General features: G+C 49.2%; 1 protein-coding gene across 2 annotated transcripts in view; it reads right to left on the reverse strand.

Moving 5' to 3' along the window:
• Positions 1–496: 496 nt before the first annotated feature.
• The window catches only part of CCDC180 (coiled-coil domain containing 180), a 55737-nt gene continuing 34334 nt past the window's right edge, over positions 497–21899 (reverse strand). Inside the window, exons 24-37 of one of the 2 annotated variants that reach the window (XM_067743886.1) lie at positions 20972–21070; positions 18881–18973; positions 16823–16995; positions 16514–16569; positions 16325–16403; positions 15253–15330; positions 12068–12134; positions 11154–11295; positions 7923–8083; positions 7212–7349; positions 6606–6717; positions 3978–4083; positions 1878–2013; positions 497–678 (exon numbers count right to left, since the gene is read on the reverse strand). In XM_067743886.1, coding sequence (XP_067599987.1) covers positions 547–678; positions 1878–2013; positions 3978–4083; positions 6606–6717; positions 7212–7349; positions 7923–8083; positions 11154–11295; positions 12068–12134; positions 15253–15330; positions 16325–16403; positions 16514–16569; positions 16823–16995; positions 18881–18973; positions 20972–21070 — 1572 coding nt within the window. In that variant the 3' untranslated portion in view covers positions 497–546. Of the gene's footprint in view, positions 679–1877; positions 2014–3977; positions 4084–6605; positions 6718–7211; positions 7350–7922; positions 8084–11153; positions 11296–12067; positions 12135–15252; positions 15331–16324; positions 16404–16513; positions 16570–16822; positions 16996–18880; positions 18974–20971; positions 21071–21899 lie in introns of those variants that run through there. The other variant, XR_010944947.1, reaches the window with a different exon arrangement.

Genomic DNA, 21899 nt, shown 5'->3' on the forward strand with positions numbered 1-21899 from the left:
GATCTGAGTCTCACAGGACTAAAGAGACCCTTAGTAAAGTTAAAGAGGCCTAGAAGATTTCTGCCAAAATCTTATAATTGGCCAGACAATTGCCAGACACCCAGCCAACACTGGATGGAGTCTTTATTGGGTCCGGGAATCAGCGCATAGCTGCCGTTAAAACTCACGTTTTGTTAAATGCGCAATATACTCTTTCCCATAAGTTTTAATTTTCCAAGATGAAGTGCCCAGCATGCCTTTTGGAAGTTATTTCCTCTGAAGTATCGATCTCTATTTTAAGTTAACCATTCCTGTTATCCGCCATCCTAGCTGACCGTGTGGAATTCCCCCTTTCACCTCTGTGTTCCTCATTGGAAGTGATCTCCATGTGGGCAGGGACCACAACGTGTCCTGGTCACTGTGAAGGTACAGCGCTGGGCATAGAGCAGAGATGGATGGATGGATGGATGGATGGATGGAAGGATGGATGGATGGAAGGAAGAAGGGTGGGTGGATGGATGAGGAGTCCACACAAAATAAGCCTTTATTGGGAGTGGGTTGAGGGTGTCACAAGTACAGGTCCTGGATGGTGTGCACAGAGCGCTTCCAGCTGTCCTTCCAGCGCTGAGCCTCCTTCACCTGCAGTGTGCTGTCATCCTGGATCTTCTTCAACTCCTCTTCCAATGACGCTAAATATTTCTGGGAGCAAGCAGCGGGAGGAAGCCACGTGAGGAAGGGCTTCTGGGCTCTGTGCCCTAGACGAACACTGTGACCTGCTGCCAGTTAGCTTTGAACCCACTCCAGGCACCGGCAAGAGTTCCACAGGTCATTTCTCATTACTTTGCCCAATAACCCGTCAGGCAGGCCCGGTTATTTCCCCCATTTTACAGATTGGGAAACTGAGGCTCACAACCTTGCCTGGGGTTATTTAGCTAGAAAGAGGCTGAGCAGGGACTAGGACCCTGCTCTATCTGATTCTGCACTCTGCCCTCCTTCTTAATCACCATCCCACACTGTAGCCTCCTTGGAGCTCAGGGGTCCTGGCTTCCTCGAGAGGCTGAGCCCACTAGGCCTGAGCCCTCACTGAACTTGGCAGCAGAGTTGCCCCCTCTGCCTGGGTCTTAGCACGGTGGCCTGGGAACTGAGGGCTCTCCAAATACTGGGGTCAGCATATCTCAGGACGAGGTTTCTCTCTGGGGCACCAGGAACAAAGGTCCACACATCTTCAGAGCCGAGAGGTCCCGCAGGAGGCCTCTGGGTGCAGCCTCCTCTTCAGGCAGGCCCCATGGGGTCTAACAGGCACTGGGTTCAAATCCTCGCTCTGCCACTCTGCAGTGCCATAGAGGGGACACACTTCTTTAAGTCTCAGTGTCCTCAGCAGCAACATGGGGACAATTCTACCTTCTTCATGGGCTTGTTACAAGGATCCAATGAGAAGGCTCACGTCGAGAACAGAAACTGCAGCAGGTGCTCAGGAACTGTCCCTTATTCCACCCATTGTCACCCGCTGCTCCCATGGCCTCCATGCCTCTGACTACTTTGTCCCCTCACTCTGTCTCAACTGTTCCTCGGAAAGCCTTCCTTCACACACACACCCCCACCCAAGTCTGGGTGTGGTGTCTCTCGGCTGGGCTCCTACAGCACTGGGGCTCACACCATCAGACCCGAGCTATCATTGGGACTGGACACGACCTGTGGCTCACGCGCTGGTGCTTAAGAACATTGGCTGTTCCCAGTGCTGACACTGTGCCCTGGGGCACCCTGAGGTGTGTCATCTGCTCCATGGACCAAATGACAGGGCACCTGGTGATAGCAAGCTCCCTCCTTCCCAAGGCAGCCACACCGAGCTGCCCTGCGTTCCCTGGGGTGCACCCACCCCACCCTGTCTCTCCACTCACCAAATAGATAGCATCTCGAGCTTCCACAGATGCCAGGTGGCCCAGGGTCGTTTTGGTGGTGGTGATTGATGGTGTTTTCTGGAGGAGAATCTTGTGTTGGATGGTGACTTCGGTGGGTTTGATTCCTGGCCACTTCCTACAAACAAACATGCATGAAAAGTCCTACAGGCTTATCTTCATCATTCACAGTGCACCCTTCATCCCTGGTGAAAAAGGTTAGCATTTAAAAAAAAAAAATTATCATGCTTTAAACGTCTAATTAAAAGAAAAACCCTGATAATAAACAAATGGGACCTAATGAAACTTAAAAGCTTTTGCACAGCAAAGGAAACCATAAACAAGAGGAAAAGCCAACCCTCAGAATGGGAGAAGATATTTGCAAACGAAGCAACTGACAAAGGACTAATCTTCAAAATTTACAAGCAACTCATGCAGCTCAATATCAAAAAACAAACAATCCAATCCAAAAATGGACAGAAGACCTAAATAGACATTTCTACAAAGAAGATATACAGATTGTCAACAAACACATGAAAGGATGCTCAACATCACTAATCATTAGAGAAATGCAAATCAAAACTACAATGAGGTATCATCTCACACCGGTCAGAATGGCCATCATCAAAAAATCTAGAAACAATAAATGCTGGAGAGGGTGTGGAGAAAAGGGAATCCTCTTGCACTGTTGGTGGGAATGTAAATTGATACAGCCACTATGGAAAACAGTATGGAGGTTCCTTAAAAAACTAAAAATAGAACTACCATATGGCCCAGCAATCCCACTACTGGGCATACACCCTGAGAAAACCATAATTCAAAAAGAGTCATGTACCACAATGTTCATTGCAGCTCTATTTACAATAGCCAGGACATGGAAGCAACCTAAGTGTCCATGACAGATGAATGGATAAAGAAGATGCGGCACATATATATAATGGAATATTACTCAGCCATAAAAAGAAACGAAATTGAGTTATTTATAGTGAGGTGGATGGACCTAGAGTCTGTCATACAGAGTGAAGTAAGTCAGAAAGAGAAAAACAAATACTGTATGTTAACACATATATATGGAATCTAAAAAAAAAAAAAAAAAAAGGTTCTAAAGAACCTAGGGGCAAGACAGGAATAAAGACACAGACGTAGAGAATGGAAGTGAGAGAGTGGCGTGGACATATATACACTACCAAACGTAAGGTAGATAGCTAGTGGGAAGCAGCCGCATAGCACAGGGAGATCAGCTCAGTGCTTTGTGACCACCTAGAGGGGTGGGATAGGGAGGGTGGGAGGGAGACGCAAGAGGGAGGAGATTGGGAATATATGTATATGTATAACTGATTCACTTTGTTATAAAGCAGAAACTAACACACCATTGTAAAGCAATTATACTCCAATAAAGATGTTAAAAAAAGAAAAAGAAAAACCTTACTGAGCACTTAACATTAAGCTTCGTCAAGTTCTTTTTTGCATTTTCATACAGTTTAAATCCATGTGTATACACAGTTGGGTTCTGCATGGGGAAGGGGAATCCCACACCTCTAGATGTTTCCCTTTTCTGGGTCTCAGTTTCCTCATCAATTGGCCAGCGAGGTGGCAGTCATCAGTTCCTGGCCTGCTTTTCCTATTCTGCTATAAAACCAGTGCTGACAACTTAGCTGGGCAAATCGCTGCCTTACTTCTTCCAGAGTAACATTCTTGGGTCACAGGGGACAAGCATTTTGGTAGCTCTTGTCATACAGGATGGACAGCCGTAGTGGATCACAGTGTCACCAGCAATCTGAGAATGTGCCCCACACTGGGACAGGCCTCTATTTTTTGGGGGGGCCCCTTTGTGGGTCCTTATCACATGAACTAATACCTGCTGAGCTCTTAGTATGTGCCGGGGCACTCCAAGTACAATCTCATTGAACTTTCTCTTCATAATATCATGTAAGGTAGGCTGCCATGCCCATTTCACAGATGAGGAAACAGGCTTAGGACACAATGCCTTCCCAAGATTACCAGGTTTGTTTGACGTCAGAGCTCGTGGCCCTAACCATTCCACTGCACCACCCCCAGCAAATACAGCCATTTGTGGTATTACTCCCTGCTCTCGGCTCTCACCTGCTCCCTCGTTCAATCAGGGGCTTCTCACTCTCTTCCTCCAGGGAGAGCCCGTTGAGTTTCCTCCGTATTAGGATTGATGTTTTCTGTTTCGGGGGCTCCATCTCTGGCAGGCAAGAGACAGGTTACTGACAGCGGCCTCACCCACAGCCTGAGATCAAGGAGACCCCCGACCTTACATTTAGAGAAATGAGGGCTCGCTCCCCTCTTCCCCACTTGGAGTCTCAGGCAGGAGGCAGAGGCCCCTCCCAAACAGAAGCCAAATGCACCAGGTTCATAGGTGGGGGCCGAGGAGATGGCAAGGGGGTCAAAGCTGGAGGATGAGAGGTATGGTTTGGGCATGGTTCCCAGCTCCAAAGCCCTCAGAATGATGCTCTGACTTTCTTGCAGCTCCTGTGAGCCCCCGAATATGCTTTGTAGAGCCTTCTTTGGCTTATACTAGCTCAGATGGGTCCTGAACTAAGAATTTCTCCTGGAATGCATACATTCAATGTTGTCCCTCTCACGTCCGGCTCACTGACCTGCCCTTTGACGTGAAGAGAAAGGGGCTCCGTCCACGCGGTGAGCAGCCCTCTGCACCCTGGTCTGCATGGATGGCAGGGCCAGGCTGCTTGGCTCAGAGCAGGAGAGGCTCCTGTAGACCTGGTGCAGGGGGTCTCCCTGGCCTGGCGGTTCCCTCCAAGTTACCGAGGCTGCCTCCCTGCCGGCTCCTCTCGCCTGTTCTCCCTCAAGTGTGAACCCCAGGGTCTCTGCAGGCTCTGCTCTCCCAAACCAGGCTCACATTTGCCAAAGAGAGCCCCAACACTGGAAAGTGACCAACGCCTCGAAATTCATATACATTTTGACCTAGAAAGTCCACTTCTAGGAATCTGTTGCCCCGAAACAGAGAAATATGGATGCAGACGTTCCCTTCAGCACGATTACAGGAGCGAAAAGCTGGACGTGGCCCGATGTGCACCAGCAGGGAACTAATCAGTAACATACGATGCACAGCAACTGAAAGTGCTCAAGGAGGTGGTGACTGGCTTGCCCAGCGTCCGCCCAAGGGGAAATTAGCTTACAAAAGAGCACACACTTGTGATCCATCCTCCCATCCCCCCGCTGATATCCACACAGGCCTGTGCCCGAAGGGAAATAACGAGGAGGACAGCCAGTGTTAAGGACACTTATTTCTGGGTAGAATGACTATGTTCTTCTCTTTCTTTGTAACTCATATTGAATTTCTCATTTTACTGTAAGAAATATTCATTGTCTGTCTAATGAAAACTTAAAAATATAAAAATAATATATTTATTTACTTAATAGATTAGTGATAAATGGATAATATTTAATATCTGATTTGAATCTTTGTATAGTTATAAAAGTAATTGGTGCACATTATAAAAAATTTAAACATCACCTAACGGGGAAAAAGAAAAGATTTTAGAAATCTCTCACAGCCCCACTTACCAGAGATGGTCATCAACAGTCTGGTACCTGTCTCTCAGGCTCTGTTGCTCTCATTCTCTGTCTCTGTCTGTATCTCACACAGACTCATTTACATATATGCGGGGTGCATGTTTATATCACATATGTGTTTTTTTAATAGTATCATAGGTAGGTATAATGGTCACCTTGCTTTTTCCTGTGACAGTGTTCCTTCAGGACTTTCTGGTTGGCACATAGAGACCTACCACACCCACTTGAACAGCTAGCTGCACAGTACTCCCTCCTACATCTGGACCATAATTTATTTACCCAATCCTCTATATGTAGATATTAACATTGTTTCCAGTTCTTTGCAATTTCAAGCAGTGTTGTGAAGAATCTGCTTGAAAATATATCTTTGAAAAAGTATGCACGTATTTCTGTTGGATAAATTCCCAGGGTTAGAACGGCTAGGTCAAATGCACACACACTCAGGACTTTGAAGGCACCGACAACAGAGTGTTCTCCAAGAGAGTGGGGTGGACGTACACTTCTCTGAGAGGCTCTGTGGTGCTCAGGCTTCCTGACAGCCTCACCAGTGCTGGCTGTCACTGAACTTAAAAGCCTTGCCAGGTTATTGGCGAGAAATGATATCTTAATAATGTTTATATTCACATTTTTCATCCTTGGTGAAGTCAAGCATCTTTTAAATTTATTGGCCTTTTGAATTGCATGTTTGTTCTCTATCTCTTTTTACAAATTTGGCCTGTTAGAGTTCTTTATACCACAGGGATATTAGGCCATTCTCTGGCCTATCAGTTATTAGGAATATTTTTGCAGTTTCTGGTTCGTCTTTCCATATTTTGACATTTTTCCTTGTTTTTGTTTTGGCCACAGAGAAGTACCAGCCATTCCTTTATGGCTTCTGGCTCTCACAGTTAGGAAAGCTGTCCCTACCCCAAGATTATGAAAATATTTAGCATTAGGATTTCATTTTTTATATATAATCTTTGATTCATTTGGGATTTGCTTTCAAGGAGTTTAAAAACTCAAGAGAGTTTTAATTAAAACAAACAAAAATTCATCAGTCCCCTCCATAGAGAATGTATTTTCATTCTGGGGGAGTTGGGGGAAAGCGGACGGCCCCCCCACCCCACCCCAGGCCCATCACCCTGTGTCACACCCCCTGGGGCCAGGGCACAAGGCCGGTGGCGCACATACTTGCAACCTGGACATCGTCAATGGTGACCACCTCATCCAACTGCAGCAGGAACTTCTCAGTGAAGGTGGCCAAGCTGGCTATGAAAAACCGGCTGTACTTCCGGATGAACTCCTGGAGGAAACATGGGGAACACGGTGCTGCAGGGAGAGGAACTTGTCTCCTAAGACAGGCTGAGGGAGGATTTGGGGAGCAGCATGTGAGACAAGACCAGGGCCACGTGTCAACTGTGTCCAAGTTAACAGGCATCTGGTCTTCCCCAGGAGGCCTCTCCCTAGAGGGGACTTGGTTTGAAGATAGGCAATGATTCTGAAATGGCCAAGGGACAGACATAGACAATTTACTAAAGAGGAAATAAAACTTGACATGGATCTTGGAAAAGAAGTTCTCATTAGTAATTAATTAAGTTAGAAATTAAAAAATGCAAGTTACAACGGCCAATAAAGACCATCTCCACCTATGACACCTGCCTGCTTTCATAACCTGCTTTGGCCAGGGTGTCAGCAAAGGGCCGTGCTCAGTGCTGTTGCTGGGCTGTCAGTGGGGGTGACCTCCGGAGGGCAGTGTAGCCCTCAGCATCTAGACATGGAGTGGATGGCACTACTGACCTCCAGCTGCTCCCTGGTGACCGCAATCAAGGTGTCCAAATCTTCCTGCCTTTTCTCTTCCACTTGACACAGAGACTCCATTTCTTGGAGACGTGAGGGGTGTCCAAGATTTGGGTGGAGCTTCTGGGCATTTTCATCCTTCAGAAAATCCAGAAATCAGTAGGTTTTTTGACCTGGTCTTGAGGTCAGGACCAAAAAGTCACTGGCCTATGTCCTCTGCCAATTATGGCCACGGCCAGACTGATGTGTGCACTGACCTGGGTGTGTGAAGGGCTGAGGAGTGGCAGAGGAGCGGCTGAGGAGGGAAGACAGGGGCATGGCTGGAGCTGACTCCAAGGGTTAAGAAGTGGGAGAGCTGAGCATCTGCCCCAGAACAGTCAGGGCTTCAGTCCAATAAAATCAATAGCATCCACGTCCCATGGCTTGAAGGACCATGTGGACAATTACTGTTGATCTCAATGGCCACAGCCCCATAGAACCAGCTGACCTAAAGGTCACATCCAACGAGGAGCGTGCTGAAGGCCTTCTATGAAGGAGCTGTTGGCTCAGCTCTCGTCTCTCCAGTGCCTAGTGTCCCTCACCCCCATCCAACAATCCCAAGCCTGGCCCATGTCCTTCCCTGGGACTCAGTTCTGCTGACGTCCCACCTCCGTTTCTGAACTCCCAGGGCCTCTGGTCCTGGAGAGGAGGGGCTGGTCCGGGGGGACCCACCTTCCTTCTCTCCAGCTGTTCCTGATAATTCGAGAACTGTCCCCGGATCTCTTTGGTGGAGGTGCAATATTTTTTCCAGTGGTGCTCCTTGAAATTTTCCATCACCAGCCAACACACCTGGGGCAATAGCTCCTCAAATCTCCTCATCTGGGCCCGTAATTCTGTAGGAATTGGGGGTGGGGGACCAGGGGTGAGCACAGAGCAGAGGCAAGTTGCTGCAGCAATCTCTCCAACAAAGGCTCAAAGCGGCTTCCCAAAGACAAAGGCTTGGTCTACAATGTGGTAATAGTTATTCCATCAAAAGGGGTCCTGTGGTCAAACCAGCATTAAAAGTACTGGACTAAACAAGTTCAAAGGACTTCTTTTCTACTCTCTGCAGGACTTTCCAGTGCTTTTAAAATGCACTGCATCTTTCAGCAGTTCTGTCTCATCCATTCTCTCTTCAAATATTGCCTTGACCCTAAGTCTCCTCCTCTCCCTCTAGACGTCTAAATAGCTGCATGCCAGACCTACCCTTTCTTCCATCTCTCTCCGCCTCTCTCCCGTATTTCCATTTCTTTGTTTTTCTGTGCTGCATTTTGGTTATTTTCTTTGGTATTAAAGCCATTCATAAGTTTAAAATTTCAATGATTTATTTTTCCAATATAGAAGTTTGATTTGGTTCTCTTTCATATTTACTTGGCCATTTTAATAGTCTTTTGCTCCTCACTCATGTTTCCAATTTCCTCTTTTATTTAACTCTAAATAAATACATTATTTTATATTCTGTGTCTGATACATTCAATATCTGAAGTCTTTACTGGTCTCATTCTGCTGCCTCGTGCTCAAGGTGCCTTTTTCTGTGTGTGTGTGTGTGTGAGTGTGTGTGTGTTTTACGGTGAACTCTTTTTTCTTTTGCGGTACGCGGGCCTCTCACTGTTGTGGCCTCTCCCGTTGCGGAGCACAGGCTCCGGACGCACAGGCTCAGCGACCATGGCTCACGGGCCCAGCCACTCCGCAGCATGTGGGATCTTCCCGGACCAGGGCACGAACCCGCGTCCCCTGTATCGGCAGGCGGACTCTCAACCACTGCGCCACCAGGGAAGCCCTGAGGTGAACTCTTATTCTGGGCATTTTATTTGTGGGAATCCCTGGAGGCCTGAACGGAAGGTGGGCTTTTCTGGAGAGGATTTGTAGTATCTCTACTAAACAAGCATCTGGGCATGACTGACTCAAAATCATTTTAAGCTAAGGTATCAGCTACAGGTCTTATGGATGATCCACAAACACAAAGTTGAATTTAGGTTTATCTAAGTGTGACTTCAGGTTTAAACACCACATAAGAGCTGGCTTATAGTTACGGATTTTCATTGGAGTTTTTCTTCTTCTTTATCCAGTGCCACGGCTTATAACAAGACAGTTTCCTTCTAGTCACTGGGGGAGGAGGGGATATGGTTTCTGTCTCATTCTCCTTACTATGCAGAGGGAGCCCTGTGGAGACCCAGTTTTCTGTGGCTTGTGCCCTTTCAGACTGCCCACCTTGGGTCGTCTGGTGCTTGGTCTCTGTTCCCAGTGTCCTGGAGGCCATGAAAACAGAGGCTCAAGTGGACCTGGGAGTCAGCAAAGCCCTCGTGGCACTAGCCAGAGTCACTGCTCAATTTATCTCTGATTTCCTATTCTCACTTAATCTTGGAGCCCTGTATGTTTCTTACTTTATAGCTAGCTCATCCATGCATTTAAAAGTTTACCGCAAAAGTTTTATATCCAGGATTTTTACATGTTTTCAGTGGGAGAGTTGGTCAGGATACTGGACTCCCTGAAGGAAATGGAAGTCTTCATTTAATGTGAACTGTCAATCTGCCCGAGAGGGACATAATCTGCAGCATTTCTCAAACCCATTTGACCAGGGAACCTCTCTTTTGAGGAAGATCACATAGGATGGGATCCCACAGAGTTCACATGGGGAAACACTGAGCTAGAGAAACAAGATGCTGCCCGTAGTTTCCGTTCGTCATTCTACAGCTACAGTAATGAGAGCCACTGCTGATGATTTCCCCTGCATATGGCAGGGCTGTGAGGGGCTTAATCCTCAAAAAAGCCTTGCATGGTGGGCATTATCCTTGTCTCCATTTACAGGCAAGAGAAGGTGACTCGGTCAAGGTCATATGGCTGGGAGATGGCGGTGCTGGGTCTTGACCCCAGGTCTGGCCGTCCCCTAATCCTCTCCCTCTTCTACCTGTGCTGCCCCTCAACCAACACAGAAGGTCTGTGATGGGCCCTCAGGTTCCCTGCCTTACAAGCAGAAATAATCAGGACTTATGACTGCACAAAACACACATAGCTGTGGACATGGAGAAACAGGAACGGGGGCGGGACCTATGGGTGTGTTTTCACAGCTCCCTTTAGGTTGTTATAATAAACATAAATGGCAAGATGTATCCTGCCTGCCTCTTTTCATGTCCCTATTCTCTAGGAGGCTATGTCTATCAAGTTCATCATAGCCCAAACCCAGCACAGGCCAGGCATACAGTAGGCACTGTGGAAGGATTTTTCAAATGATTAAACACAGAGGCACCGTATGACCCAGCAATTCTCCTCCTAGTTATAAACCCAAGAGAAATGAAATCACACATCCACACACAACATGCACGTGAACGTTTGCAGCAGCAGCAACCATAATTGCTAAAAGGTGGAAACAACCAAATGTCCATCACCGAATGAACAAATAATACTGCATGACTCCATTCATGTGAAAGCCCAGGTAGGAACATCTAGAGAGACAGAAAGTAGCGGTTGTTTACGGCTGGGGATGTGATGGAGGGACAGTGGGTTCTAAAATTCACAGTGGTGATGGTTGCACAACTCTATGACTATATTAAAAGCCACTGAATGGGTGTAAAGTGTACAATTCAATGTATTTTAATACATTAAAATTAAATAAAATTAAATGTATTAAATTCATTAAGTGAATGTTTCAATAAAGCTGTAAAAAATATCTATTGAATGAGTGAAACATTTTTAGTGATACAAATCACCATATTTCTCGAGAAAAGTGAATTTTTTTTGGCATTGTTGTTTCTCCCCAGTTAAATCTGATCAAGGTTTTTACCTAATTATAAGATGTCAGCTTTTCACAGGGAGGCTCCTTTGCCTCCCCAGTGACCTCCAGGTCAGGAAGGTAGCATTCAGGCCGTGAGAGGCTCTGTGCCCCCAACCCCACTGGCCTGCAGCCCATCTGCTGGCCACACCCACCTATGAGGCAGGAGTTGTGGTACTCGTCAGCCTGGCTGTGGTACACCAGGATCTTCCTGCAGATGTTCTCTGCGCACTGGTCAAAGGTTCCGTACATGCAGTCGGGCCTGGTGATTGAGTGCTTGTCTTTGTGGTAAAACTCCTGCAGGAAAGGGTTGAAAGTGTGGGTGCCAGGCCCCTCCCCAGGGGGCTCTGGCTCAGCATCTTGGCATCCTCCACTGTGCTCTCCTCACCCCCTGGCCTTCTCTACTGCTGTCCTCTCCGCCAGGGTTGCTCCTCCTCCCTGTCTGTCCTTGTCACCACTGTCAGTATCCCAGGGCTGTGCGAGGCATGAGCGAGCCAATGGTATAATTCTAGGTATCTTTCAAGACTAAAATGGGTCTTCCACCCACCAGGCCGAGAGCTTTCTCTGAAGCGCCAAGCTGGGCCACTAATACGGATGACCCAGAGCTCTTCTCTGAAGACTCACAGCCCAGGGGGAGGCAGACAGGAAGCACACAGACACCCCTGTGTGGGGTGCACTGGACCGGAGCCCTGGGTCGCTTCTACTAGAGGCCCCCTGCTCCCACGGCCCCACCCATCCCTCTGTAGTGCCACCGTGTCTGTCATCCTCTGCTGGGTGCCGGCCTCTCAGGGACAGAGACGGGGCTTGTTCCTCTTGGCACACCCAGTATCTGACACACAGTAGCCAAGAAACGGTTGGTGGCTGAACAAATGGGTAAATGAATGGATGAGCTTGAATTTCTAGGATGAAAGACAGCACATGAGGTGACAGAAGCTGGGTACTGTAGTCATGAGGGCTGCAGTCCCCTTTGTTCAGTTTCACCCAAAGGCCATTATCAGCAGAAGGCAGGAGGCAGAGCCCACTGGGGACGTGTGACCAGCGGATGGCAAAGGGGCAGGTAGAGCCTCACCTCCACCATGGTCAGCAGGTGCTCGTTGCTCTCCCAGAGGAGGCTCAGGATGATGCCTTTAAAATCCCTGCAACACACAGGAGACAGATCCCTGAGAGGCCTTGTCTAATCACACTAAACGGTGTGGACAAAGCCAAAGGGACTGAACATTCTGAGTAGTCAGCAGCCCGGCCAGAACTGGAGTTGGACAGCTCGGGATGCCCAAGCATGTCCCCACCTAATATTTCTGTTCATCTAGTTGAATGCCTCTTGCATGTGACAAGCTGAGCTTGGCAGCTTCCAAGTGTCTCTGTTCTCTTTTGTCTTCATCACTTCTTGTAATTACTCATTCCTGCCCCAGGGCCATTGCTCACACTGATTCCTCTCCAGGGAACACCAATTTTCCTCTTGGTCACGTTTGTTCCTGCTCTTCCATAGATCCTGGCTCAGCGGTGATTCCTGACTGCCTTGTTCCAATGCCCTCGTGGCCCTCAGCTTTACAGCACTCCCCACAGGGGGACTGGGGACTGATCTGTGTGACTGGACATTAGCCCCATCTCTCCCAGCACCTGGTGAAGTCCACCAGGACACACACTGTGTGTCTGTTTTTGTTCACCATGGAATCCCCTGTCCCATCGCAGTGCCTGCACCTATCAGTGCCTCAGTCTTGGTTGAGGGAAGAAAGAATGATTTCTTATAAATATTAGTCGAACGAGCAAGACTGCCTGTAGGACCAAACATCCTCTTTCTGGTACCTCTGGCCTTTGGGTTGACTGTGCGCACACGAGGTCTTTACTGAACAAACCTGCACAGATCCAGTGAATATTCCTGTCGGTTAGGTCAACTGTCTAAACAGTTAAGACTGAAAGAAGGGACAGATGTGTTAGAACTGCATGTACCTGTAGGACAGCTATTTTTGCACAGTTTCTATAAAGTGATGCAGTGACTGCTTTACACACACATCAGTTTTGGCATTTTCTAAAATACATGTATATTACTCATGTGATCTTTCATTTAAAAATTCATTCATCATAATTAAAGAATATTAGAAATAAACTGAAAAGCAAGAGGAAAAAAATTAATGCTAACATTTTACTGTATTTCCTTCTGCTTATTTTTAAATTGGTCTGGAGCTAGGTTCATGGGCATTTTACATTCTGCACACTTAAAAGTGTTCCCCCTACATTATGATATCATTTTAAATGGCTGTGTGACACCATCGAGTATGTATGCACCGTGGTTTACAATCCCCCATTTTTGGACCTTTAGGGTTTTTTTCCCATTTTTAACTGGGATAAAAAGTATTGCATATGGTTTATCATGCAAGCGTTTTCTTCTTCATACATGGTTTCCTTGGTAGAGGGACCCACGGACCTGCACAAAAGGCATAAACTTATGGCCTTCACTATACCTTTCCCGACTGCTTTCTGGAAAAGTAATTTGCTGTCTGTTGACCTTGACAAAGACTCTCCCCTCGAGCAAACATTAGGCTCCTCTGCATGCTTTCACTATATTTTCCCAAATACTTTTCCACTGTGGGATTCATGACCCTGGCGTGATTTTACTAAGGATAATTTGGAACCTCATTGGCTTCTTGGGGAAACAAGATCTCCCCAAACTGGAGGGGAGACCCCCCCAAGACCTCTCTCCCCCACCATGCCTATGCTCCTTCTTCCTCCTTTTGCCACCTTCCACCTTCCCTTCAGTTCCCTGGCTTCCTTTGATATGACCCCTTCATAGCCCTACCTCGCCTGTCTCTCTGTCCACCCTGCCAGACCTCTCCTTTCCCACTCCAGCCCTCAACTCCCTACGGTCGCTTGACCTAAATTCAGGCGTCCTGTCCCCATCAGGGCTCTCAAGGGACAGAGGAACTCCTGAAAGCAACTGCCTGAGGCTAAAGAGGAAAAAGGGCTAATTTGAAAGAGGTTGGATGTTTCACCCGCTCATATGCACTCTAGAATTCGGAAACTCTTGTTAAGTTTACTTATTTTATGGCAATATAATTATTTGTGTGAATTCCACAAAAAGCTGTCCTCCTTGTAACAGGACGTAACTGGAAACATTGATGTATAACCAAGGCTTTGACTGAAATGTCATATGGACAACGATGCATAGGATCAGACGTGACCAAACAGTTTCAAGAAACTAAGGTTGACTTGATGGAGACAGTGCTTCAGAGCCCTCTTGGGAAAACCCACCTGGCACCTGGCTAATGAGGTTCCCAGCCTCACAGGTGAGTAAGGAAAACCTGAAGGTACTGTGGGGACCTCAAGAAGAGAGGCTTTCACCCAAATCTATAGGTACTGCAGGTGAAATCTGACTCGCCTTTTTGGCTTCAAGAGGCTTTTAAGAGTCTAATCTGAGATTCTTTTTGAAAAGTTCCAGCGACGCAAACGTAAAAAGTTTAGGCGGTCAGTCACCACGCCTGCTGCACTTATGTAAATAATCAGGCAAAGCTAGTGAGACCAGACTTGTTTTGTAAACAAGAATCAAAAAGAAGGGCGACATAAATTTTATGTTTCAGTGGGAAACTATAGCACTCTCTCGTGATTAGTAGATTCTACCCCTATTCATTGGCTTTGAGGTTTTGTGACCTCCCTGGAAACTGGCACGGATCTCGCTGTCATGTACGTTTTGTCAGTTCTTACCAAATCTCAATTCTTCTAGTCTCCTCCAATATCTGCCTACAACTCCCCACTGCGAGCTGAAACCTGACTATCTAGGTCCCTGTTGGGACTCGAGGTTGTTCTGTAGCTGGCTTTTCCTCCAGGATCCAAAGAAGCCCTGCCAGCTGGAGTGGGGTGATGGGCAACTGGAATGCCAGGAGCTACTCCCGAGTGGGCCCCTCTGGGTGCTTCAGGCCCAACGTCTAGAAAGCCCCTTGACTGGTTGCCCTACTACCAAGTCTCAGTAGACGGTTCAGCTGGCCCTTAAGGAACAAAAGGTGACTGAATAGAAATGAACTTATCGTTCAAAGGAAAGAAGAATGGCTTCTTGGTGAACGTCTAAATTTGGTGGAACTATCTCTCAATAAATTTAGGTGAGTTAGGCTGAGACAAACCAATCTTGACTCTTACCCATCCCCATGCCGACCTCTCCTGCTCTGCCCCCTACTTCCCATTTCCCTTAGCTGAGTTAGATTTAGCTGCCCCCTGACAAAGATGACAGGTTAAAATGGAGTTAAAGGACATGGCATTGACACTTACTCCGCCGGAGGAGGTGGCTTGTCTCCGAGCACCTGGTACTTTCTATCTAGTCTGTTGGGCTTGGTGTACCGTGTGATGCTGTGGGGCAAAGGTGTGTCAGTGCTCTGGAGGCTGGAGATGAACACAGGCAGACCTGAGCCCGCGTGAGCCCCCCCCACCCCGGGCCTGCCTGTGCGGCCCCGCGCTTCGAGATGCTCCCTCCCGCTCGGCAGCTCTGGAGACAGCCTTATCGCGGGGCTGGAGCCCTGACCACTAAAACCCACACAAGGCTGCCGAGAGTGGTCAAGGGACAGAGGTGCTCGGGCCCAGAAATCTGTATCCTTTTCTGTGGTGAGGACCCAAAGAAAACTAGGTTGAGCCACATGTAGGGTTGCCAAATTTTCAAATAAAAATACAAGTTAAACTTGAATTTCTTAATACAACACTGTAAATCAACTATACAACAATAAATTTTTAAAAAGAGCTCAAATTTCATATAAGCAATGAGAAATTTTTAGTGAACATCCCATGCGATATTTGGGACACACATATATAATATTAAAAATATTACGTGTTGTTCATCTGAAATTCAAATTTAACTGGGCATCCTGAATTTTTATCCGGTAGCCCTAGCAACATGTACTTCATTGGTAACCACTGAGAGACTGAATATGCAAATGGACAACAGCTGGACCATATATAAGTAGAGAACTCTGGCCCATAAGCTGCAACAACCTGCCTAGGACACCAACCCCTTAGCTACAATAAATAACTCAGGAAGCCGGCTTGTGGAAGTCAGACTCGCAGGAGGACAGATCGCTATTTCTAGCGGCAATCCAGGAAGCCAAACAATACCGTGGAAAACCACCCAACTCCCGGACAGGTTCTCAGGGTGGGAGGCCATGTGAGCCAAGCCACTGGGCAGGGGTGAGCACAGACCAGTCTAAAGCCGGTGTCAAAGCCGGCCCCTTGTGGGGTCCCTTGGAGTGTCAGGGCTGTGAGCACAGGAGGTGCACTCTGAGGACATGGTCTGGTAAAGGGTGGCGGGGTGGGGTCTGAGGCGGGGAGATCGCAGGCAGCCTAGCCTTTCTACCTCGCTGCCAAGGTGGCACTGGCAGTGGACAAGCCCTTCTTCACGGAGTTGTCTACCCGGCTCTGCAGTCGCTTCAAGCCTTTGGGTGACGAGCACCCAGGACAAGAACAGAGAATCCAAGGTGAGGTGGGGCCGGGTGGCACCACCAGCTGCCCCATCACCGGTGCCCTGAGACCTGTTTGCCTCTACCTGTTTGGGACCGCTCTTTGTCACACTGCTGGGTTGGACATTTGGAGTCAGGAAATCTGAAACCAAAGGAAAGGATGTGAGCTTTTCCCCAGTGACCACAAGCACGGCTCAGGCCAGGCACTGGGCACCATCCCAGTTAGCCCACGATGCCACGTGAGTCTGCCCAATCGTGAGCCCCACTTCAGAAGAGGAAGCTGAGGCTTTGAGAGGAGAAGCCCCCGCATAAGGTCACAGCTGTCAAGGGTGGGCTCACATGGGGGCTGGCTCCCGAAGGCTCAGGGCCCCACTGTGCACACCCAGGCCACTCACTGCAGGATCCTCCTGACCACCTCCACAGCTGGGTCTTCAATCAGGGACTTCCCCATGCGGCTTGGCTGGGTGAAGGACTCGGGGGTGACAATGTCTACCTTGGCCTCTTCTTCATGGGCTTCTGAAGACACCAGGATGTCACTCTCTACCACCAGGTTGGTCAAGATGTTGTCCTGAAGGCCAAAGATCAGGGCCCAATTGTGTGGGTGGCAGGCAGGCAGGCAGGCTGGGTTCCCGTCCCAGCACCACCTTGCCCAGGTGCTGTGGCTGGAGGCCAGCTGCCTGACCTCCTTGAGCCTCCCTTTTCCCTTCCGTGAAGTAGCAGTGATCATATCTACCTTAGAGGACTATTCATTCATTCATTCATTCATTCATTCACACGTGCATGCTTCAAAAATGTTTCTTGAGTGCCTGCTTTCTGCAAGCCTCTACCTGGGTATAGGACACAGGATGAAGAGGCCACATGTGACCCTTACCCTCATGGAGCTTACAGTCTGGTCAGAGAGACAAGACATTTATTTGACCACAAATAAATGGTCAAAAATGGGGCCAGGGCTTCCCTGGTGGCGCAGTGGTTGAGAGTCCGCTTGCCGATGCAGGGGACACGGGTTTGTGCCCCAGTCCGGGAAGATCCCACATGCTGCGGAGCGGCCGGGCCCGTGAGCCATGGCCGTTGAGCCTGCGTGTCCGGAGCCTGTGCTCCGCAACGGGAGAGGCCACAACAGTGAGAGGCCCACATACCGCAAAAAAAAAAAAAAAAAAAAAAAAATGGGGCCAGTGTTATGAAGGGGAAGTTCCAGCGTCTTCCCTGAGGCTGAGGGTCATGGACCTGTAAGGCCACCCGTAGATGTGCCCAGGCGGTGTTTCTGACCAATGGACAAGTGAGTGAATGAGTACGTGGATGAGTGAGTGGCCACCTCCACCTCGAGTTGGACCTTAGAGAAAGGGTGGGAGTGGTGGCCCACCACGAGTGCTTAGGTGAACTCTTCCCTATTTTATCCTGCATCTTGGCTCAGTGCTAGACTGTAAGGGAAGGACTCCAGCTGGACTCCTAAGTTTCACCTTGTGGGGTGCAGTACTGATGGCGTGATGGAAGCTTAGCGCTAGTGGCACAGCGGGAAGAGCCTCCCCAAAGAAGGAAGGGCTGGTTCAGAGCGTGGCAGTGTGAGGCAGGGCCTGAGGGTGGCCAGAGCAGAACTTGAGGGGTGTCCGCTTATGCTCCCATTGGCTCTGTCACAGCCCTTCTGGCAGCTGGTTGAGCGCCTCTGGTGTTTAAAGCTTGGTGAGAGAGGGTGGGGTGAGGGCGACAGGTTCTGCCCTCTTGGGGCACACCGTCTAGGGGAGACGGCTCCTAAAAGGGAGACCTCACTGCATGGTCTGTGGGCTCATGGGGAAGTGGGACATGCCACCAAAACCAGGGGGTGAGAGAAGGCCTGGGGGAAGAGGCCTCTTACGGGGCCAGAGAAATGAAGTGCCCGTGGAGGGCAGACCTTAGAGGAGGCTGCTGCGCAGGTCTAGGTAAAAGGTCTGGATTTTGTCCCAAGGGCAGGAGAGTGACACGGGAAGACTGGCCTTGTCCAACATGAGGTCTGGCTGCAGCTCTGGGAATGGATCATGGGGGAAGTGAGAGGATAAGGGCAGCCACGTGGGCAAGAGATGGGGGGTTGGACAAGGCCATGGGGGTGGGGTGGAGAGAAGCCGGTAGCTGCTCACGGCAGCGGGTGGGAAGGAAGAGGCTGAGAGGTGAGGCTGCCCTGAGAGCTGGTGGGCCCTGATGGCGGGAGGAGGTGCTGCCAGGAGGCGAGCGGTCTCCTAAGAGACCAGTGCAGGGAAGTGACCCATCTGGGATTGGAACCCAGATCTGACTCCACAGCCTGTGGCCTTTCCAAGGCATCCCAGCAGGCCTGACTTCCAGCAGTGGCCTGGGAGATCTTCTTGCCTTGGGCTGTGCTGAGCCCTGCGGGTTTCCTGGACGCCCGGACCCAACAGTTCAGCCGCTCTTCCCCATGGCCACCCCATCCCGTTCCTTACGGTAAGGACCACTTGAGTCACAGATACCATGTTCAGCTTGCAGTTGAGATACTGAATCCTCGAGCTCAGTTTTTCTTTCCAAGTTCGAACGAGGCCAAGGAGGTCTTCTGTGGTCACTATCTAGTGCGAACATGGAGGAAAAAAGCCACAGGAAGCAGGCTGCGGGCAGGCAGGCTGACTCCATGTGAACTGCAGGAACCGGCTGGCTGGCAAGGACACCTCTTGGCTCCATGGAGGCCGCTCACTTGCAGGGAGGGCCCTGTGGGAGTGGGGAGCCCTGGGCTGGCTCTCTCAGGTGGCTCCACTGCAGCAGTGGATCCTTCCCTGATGGGGCATCGGGAGTTCTATTCCTGGTTCTAGGGGTTTGCTCTGGGCAAATGATTTAAGCTTGTTCTACTTAGTCTCCCCGTCAGTGTGATGGGGACACAGTATGTTCCTTCGGATCTCTTCTAGTTCTAATGCTCTACGTGTAGAAGGAAATATTCGGCCCAAGATGGCGAGGGCGTGTAGGCGGGAAATGGCCACAGCCTTTCTGGAGGGTGATCTGGCTATCAGATCGAATACGTCAAATACATGACCCCTTAGAGCAACAATCCCATAGACCATACCTTGCAGGGGGCAGGGAAGCACCCGTGAGGATGTTCACCTTCCCCAAGCAGCACGCACAGCGCTCAGTGGTCCCCACACATTGCTCCCTGAATGGCTCACTGACCTAATGGATGACCCAGGCCAGGTGGAGCCTTGGCCTCTTCCCACTCCCTTCATTTCCAATGCACCCTGAATCCCGCCCATTCCCCCGCCGCTCAACCCCGGGATTGGAACATGTCCCTGCTGGAGTCTCGAGTGGTGACACTATTCGGTCTTGGCACTCTGCCTCATTCCTACCTGCCTCCCTGCCTTTCTGCACCCAGCAGCCAGAAGGTCTTCTTTAACGTGGCACTGAGCACATGGCCCTGGGCACACCCTTCCCTGGTCCCCACTGCCTTCACCGAGCATCTGATGCATTGCTTCCGCCTCCTGATGACCACCCGGCAGGAGAGTCCAACCAGTGTCCTCCGCCAACACAGGACCACCCGCCCGCTCAAGCAAATGCTCCCCACCCCATGCCAGGGTCTGTGCAAGCCCCCTGCTACCCTGCCCACTGCCCTGACACATCAGATAGGAAGTGAGGAAATGTGGGAGAGCAAATGCTTCTGCTCTGAAGAGAGAGAGCTGTCCCTAAAGGGCCTGCTGAAGCGGTCACAGCAGATTAAGCTGGTTTTCCCCTGCTCCCCCCATGTATGTGCAGAAACATCTGCACGAGAACACAAGAGGTACACGGGACCTCCACTCTGTGCTTTGTGGATGTTCGAACTTTTTTCACCAAGCACATGTAACTATGCAAGAAAAAGCAGTAAAGATAGAAAAATAAATGTCCTCTCAGTGCTAATAACAATAAAACCTCAACTTAGTCACTGAAATGGAAGACAGAACCCCTGGCCAGGACATCTGGTTCTCGAGTGCCTGGCTGAACTGTGGAGAAAAGATTACTTGGAGTGACCAGGGTGCAGGTGGCACAAGGGACAGAGACATGCACTAGAGGCAGAAAAACAAGCAAGTCAACAATGTAAACACGCAGAGACCCGCTACGCTGGTCAGGGCCTGGCAGGCACCTGGAACCTCGCTTCTCCCAGACTTTGCTCCAATTTGGACTTTTCACAGCTTATACACAGAAAATGGAAGTAACCAATTTATGTGCAATGGTCAAAACAAAAGGAAAATCGAACAAAAGGTGGTTGTTCAGAGGGCAGAGTCCTGCCTCTGTTATTCATCCAGGGCTGCGTTCCAATTACAGGGAGGGCGGCCTGGTGACATCAGAGGGGGAGGGAGGCCAGACTCAAGCCCCTGTGCTCACTGGCCTCAAGATGCCTGCCTGGGAGGTGCTAGGGGCCGGGGGCAATGGCTGGTTTCTCTTCTCGTCCTTAATTCCATTGAATAAAACAGGGGTTAAGTAGGAAGGCTCAGAGGCCCCGCTGGTGGTGGAGAAATCTTGACCACAGACGTAAGTTTATTTCCAGTTTACGATTCTGGCCTGATGCATCTTTACTATTCATAACTTAGTATCCACTGAGCACTTACTTTTTCATCTCCCCTTGAGCTTCGGCACATTTGCACCTTGCTTTGAAGCTGCTCCAGAGAAGAATTTAATCCATCTGTTTGCAAATTGGATTTTGCAACCTAGAAAAACCAGAGGTTCTGAGATTTGTTTCTAGAATACTTATTTTGATCAAGAAAATGTTCCGCAAATCATTATCTGAGAGGTGGATTAAGTACCGAAAAAATGAACTCAGGGGGAACAATGCACAGTCATATCAGAAACTCGATCAATGCAAATTTAAAGGACATTTTTTTACTGTCAAATAGTAAGTTTTAAAAATAAAACTGGTGACCTGCAGTACTGGTTGAGGGCGTTAGGAGGGACACACTCATGCCCTATTGGTGAGGGGATGTCTGTACAAGCCACCTGGAAAGTACAAAGAGCCTTAAAACATTCATGCTCTAACCCAGTAGTTCCAGCTCTGGGAGGCACCCTATAGACACCATCAGAGTTTCCAGTGCAAGCATGTCTAACACACCATTGTGTATATTATAAGTGAAACCCACCAGATGTTCCTCCAAAAAGGAATGGTTAAGTAAAAATGGCAACACATTAGGGAGACAGAAACCATCAAGTGATGTTTTTGAAGAAACTTTTCAAGATTATACAGCTTAAAAAATTGTAATAAATAGCACCCTTCCCTTGTCCCCACTGCCCTGACCCTCACTCCAGCACCAGGAGCCCAGCTCACATGGCCCTGCTGACCCGGCCCCCGCTCCAGCCTCATTGCTCCCCACTTTTTCCTGCTCGAGCTCTCTCTCTCACCTTGGCTCCAGCTTCCCAGGATTTTTTTCACGATCTCTCCAAGACACTGCTCCCCACCCTCCTGCCTGGCTGGCTCTTCCTTCGCCATCAAGCCTTGGGAAACACCACTTTCCTAGTCCAGGTGAAATCCTCTCCTCTACATCC

The sequence above is a fragment of the Pseudorca crassidens genome, chromosome 7, assembly GCF_039906515.1.
Source record: "Pseudorca crassidens isolate mPseCra1 chromosome 7, mPseCra1.hap1, whole genome shotgun sequence".
NCBI lineage: Eukaryota > Metazoa > Chordata > Mammalia > Artiodactyla > Delphinidae > Pseudorca > Pseudorca crassidens.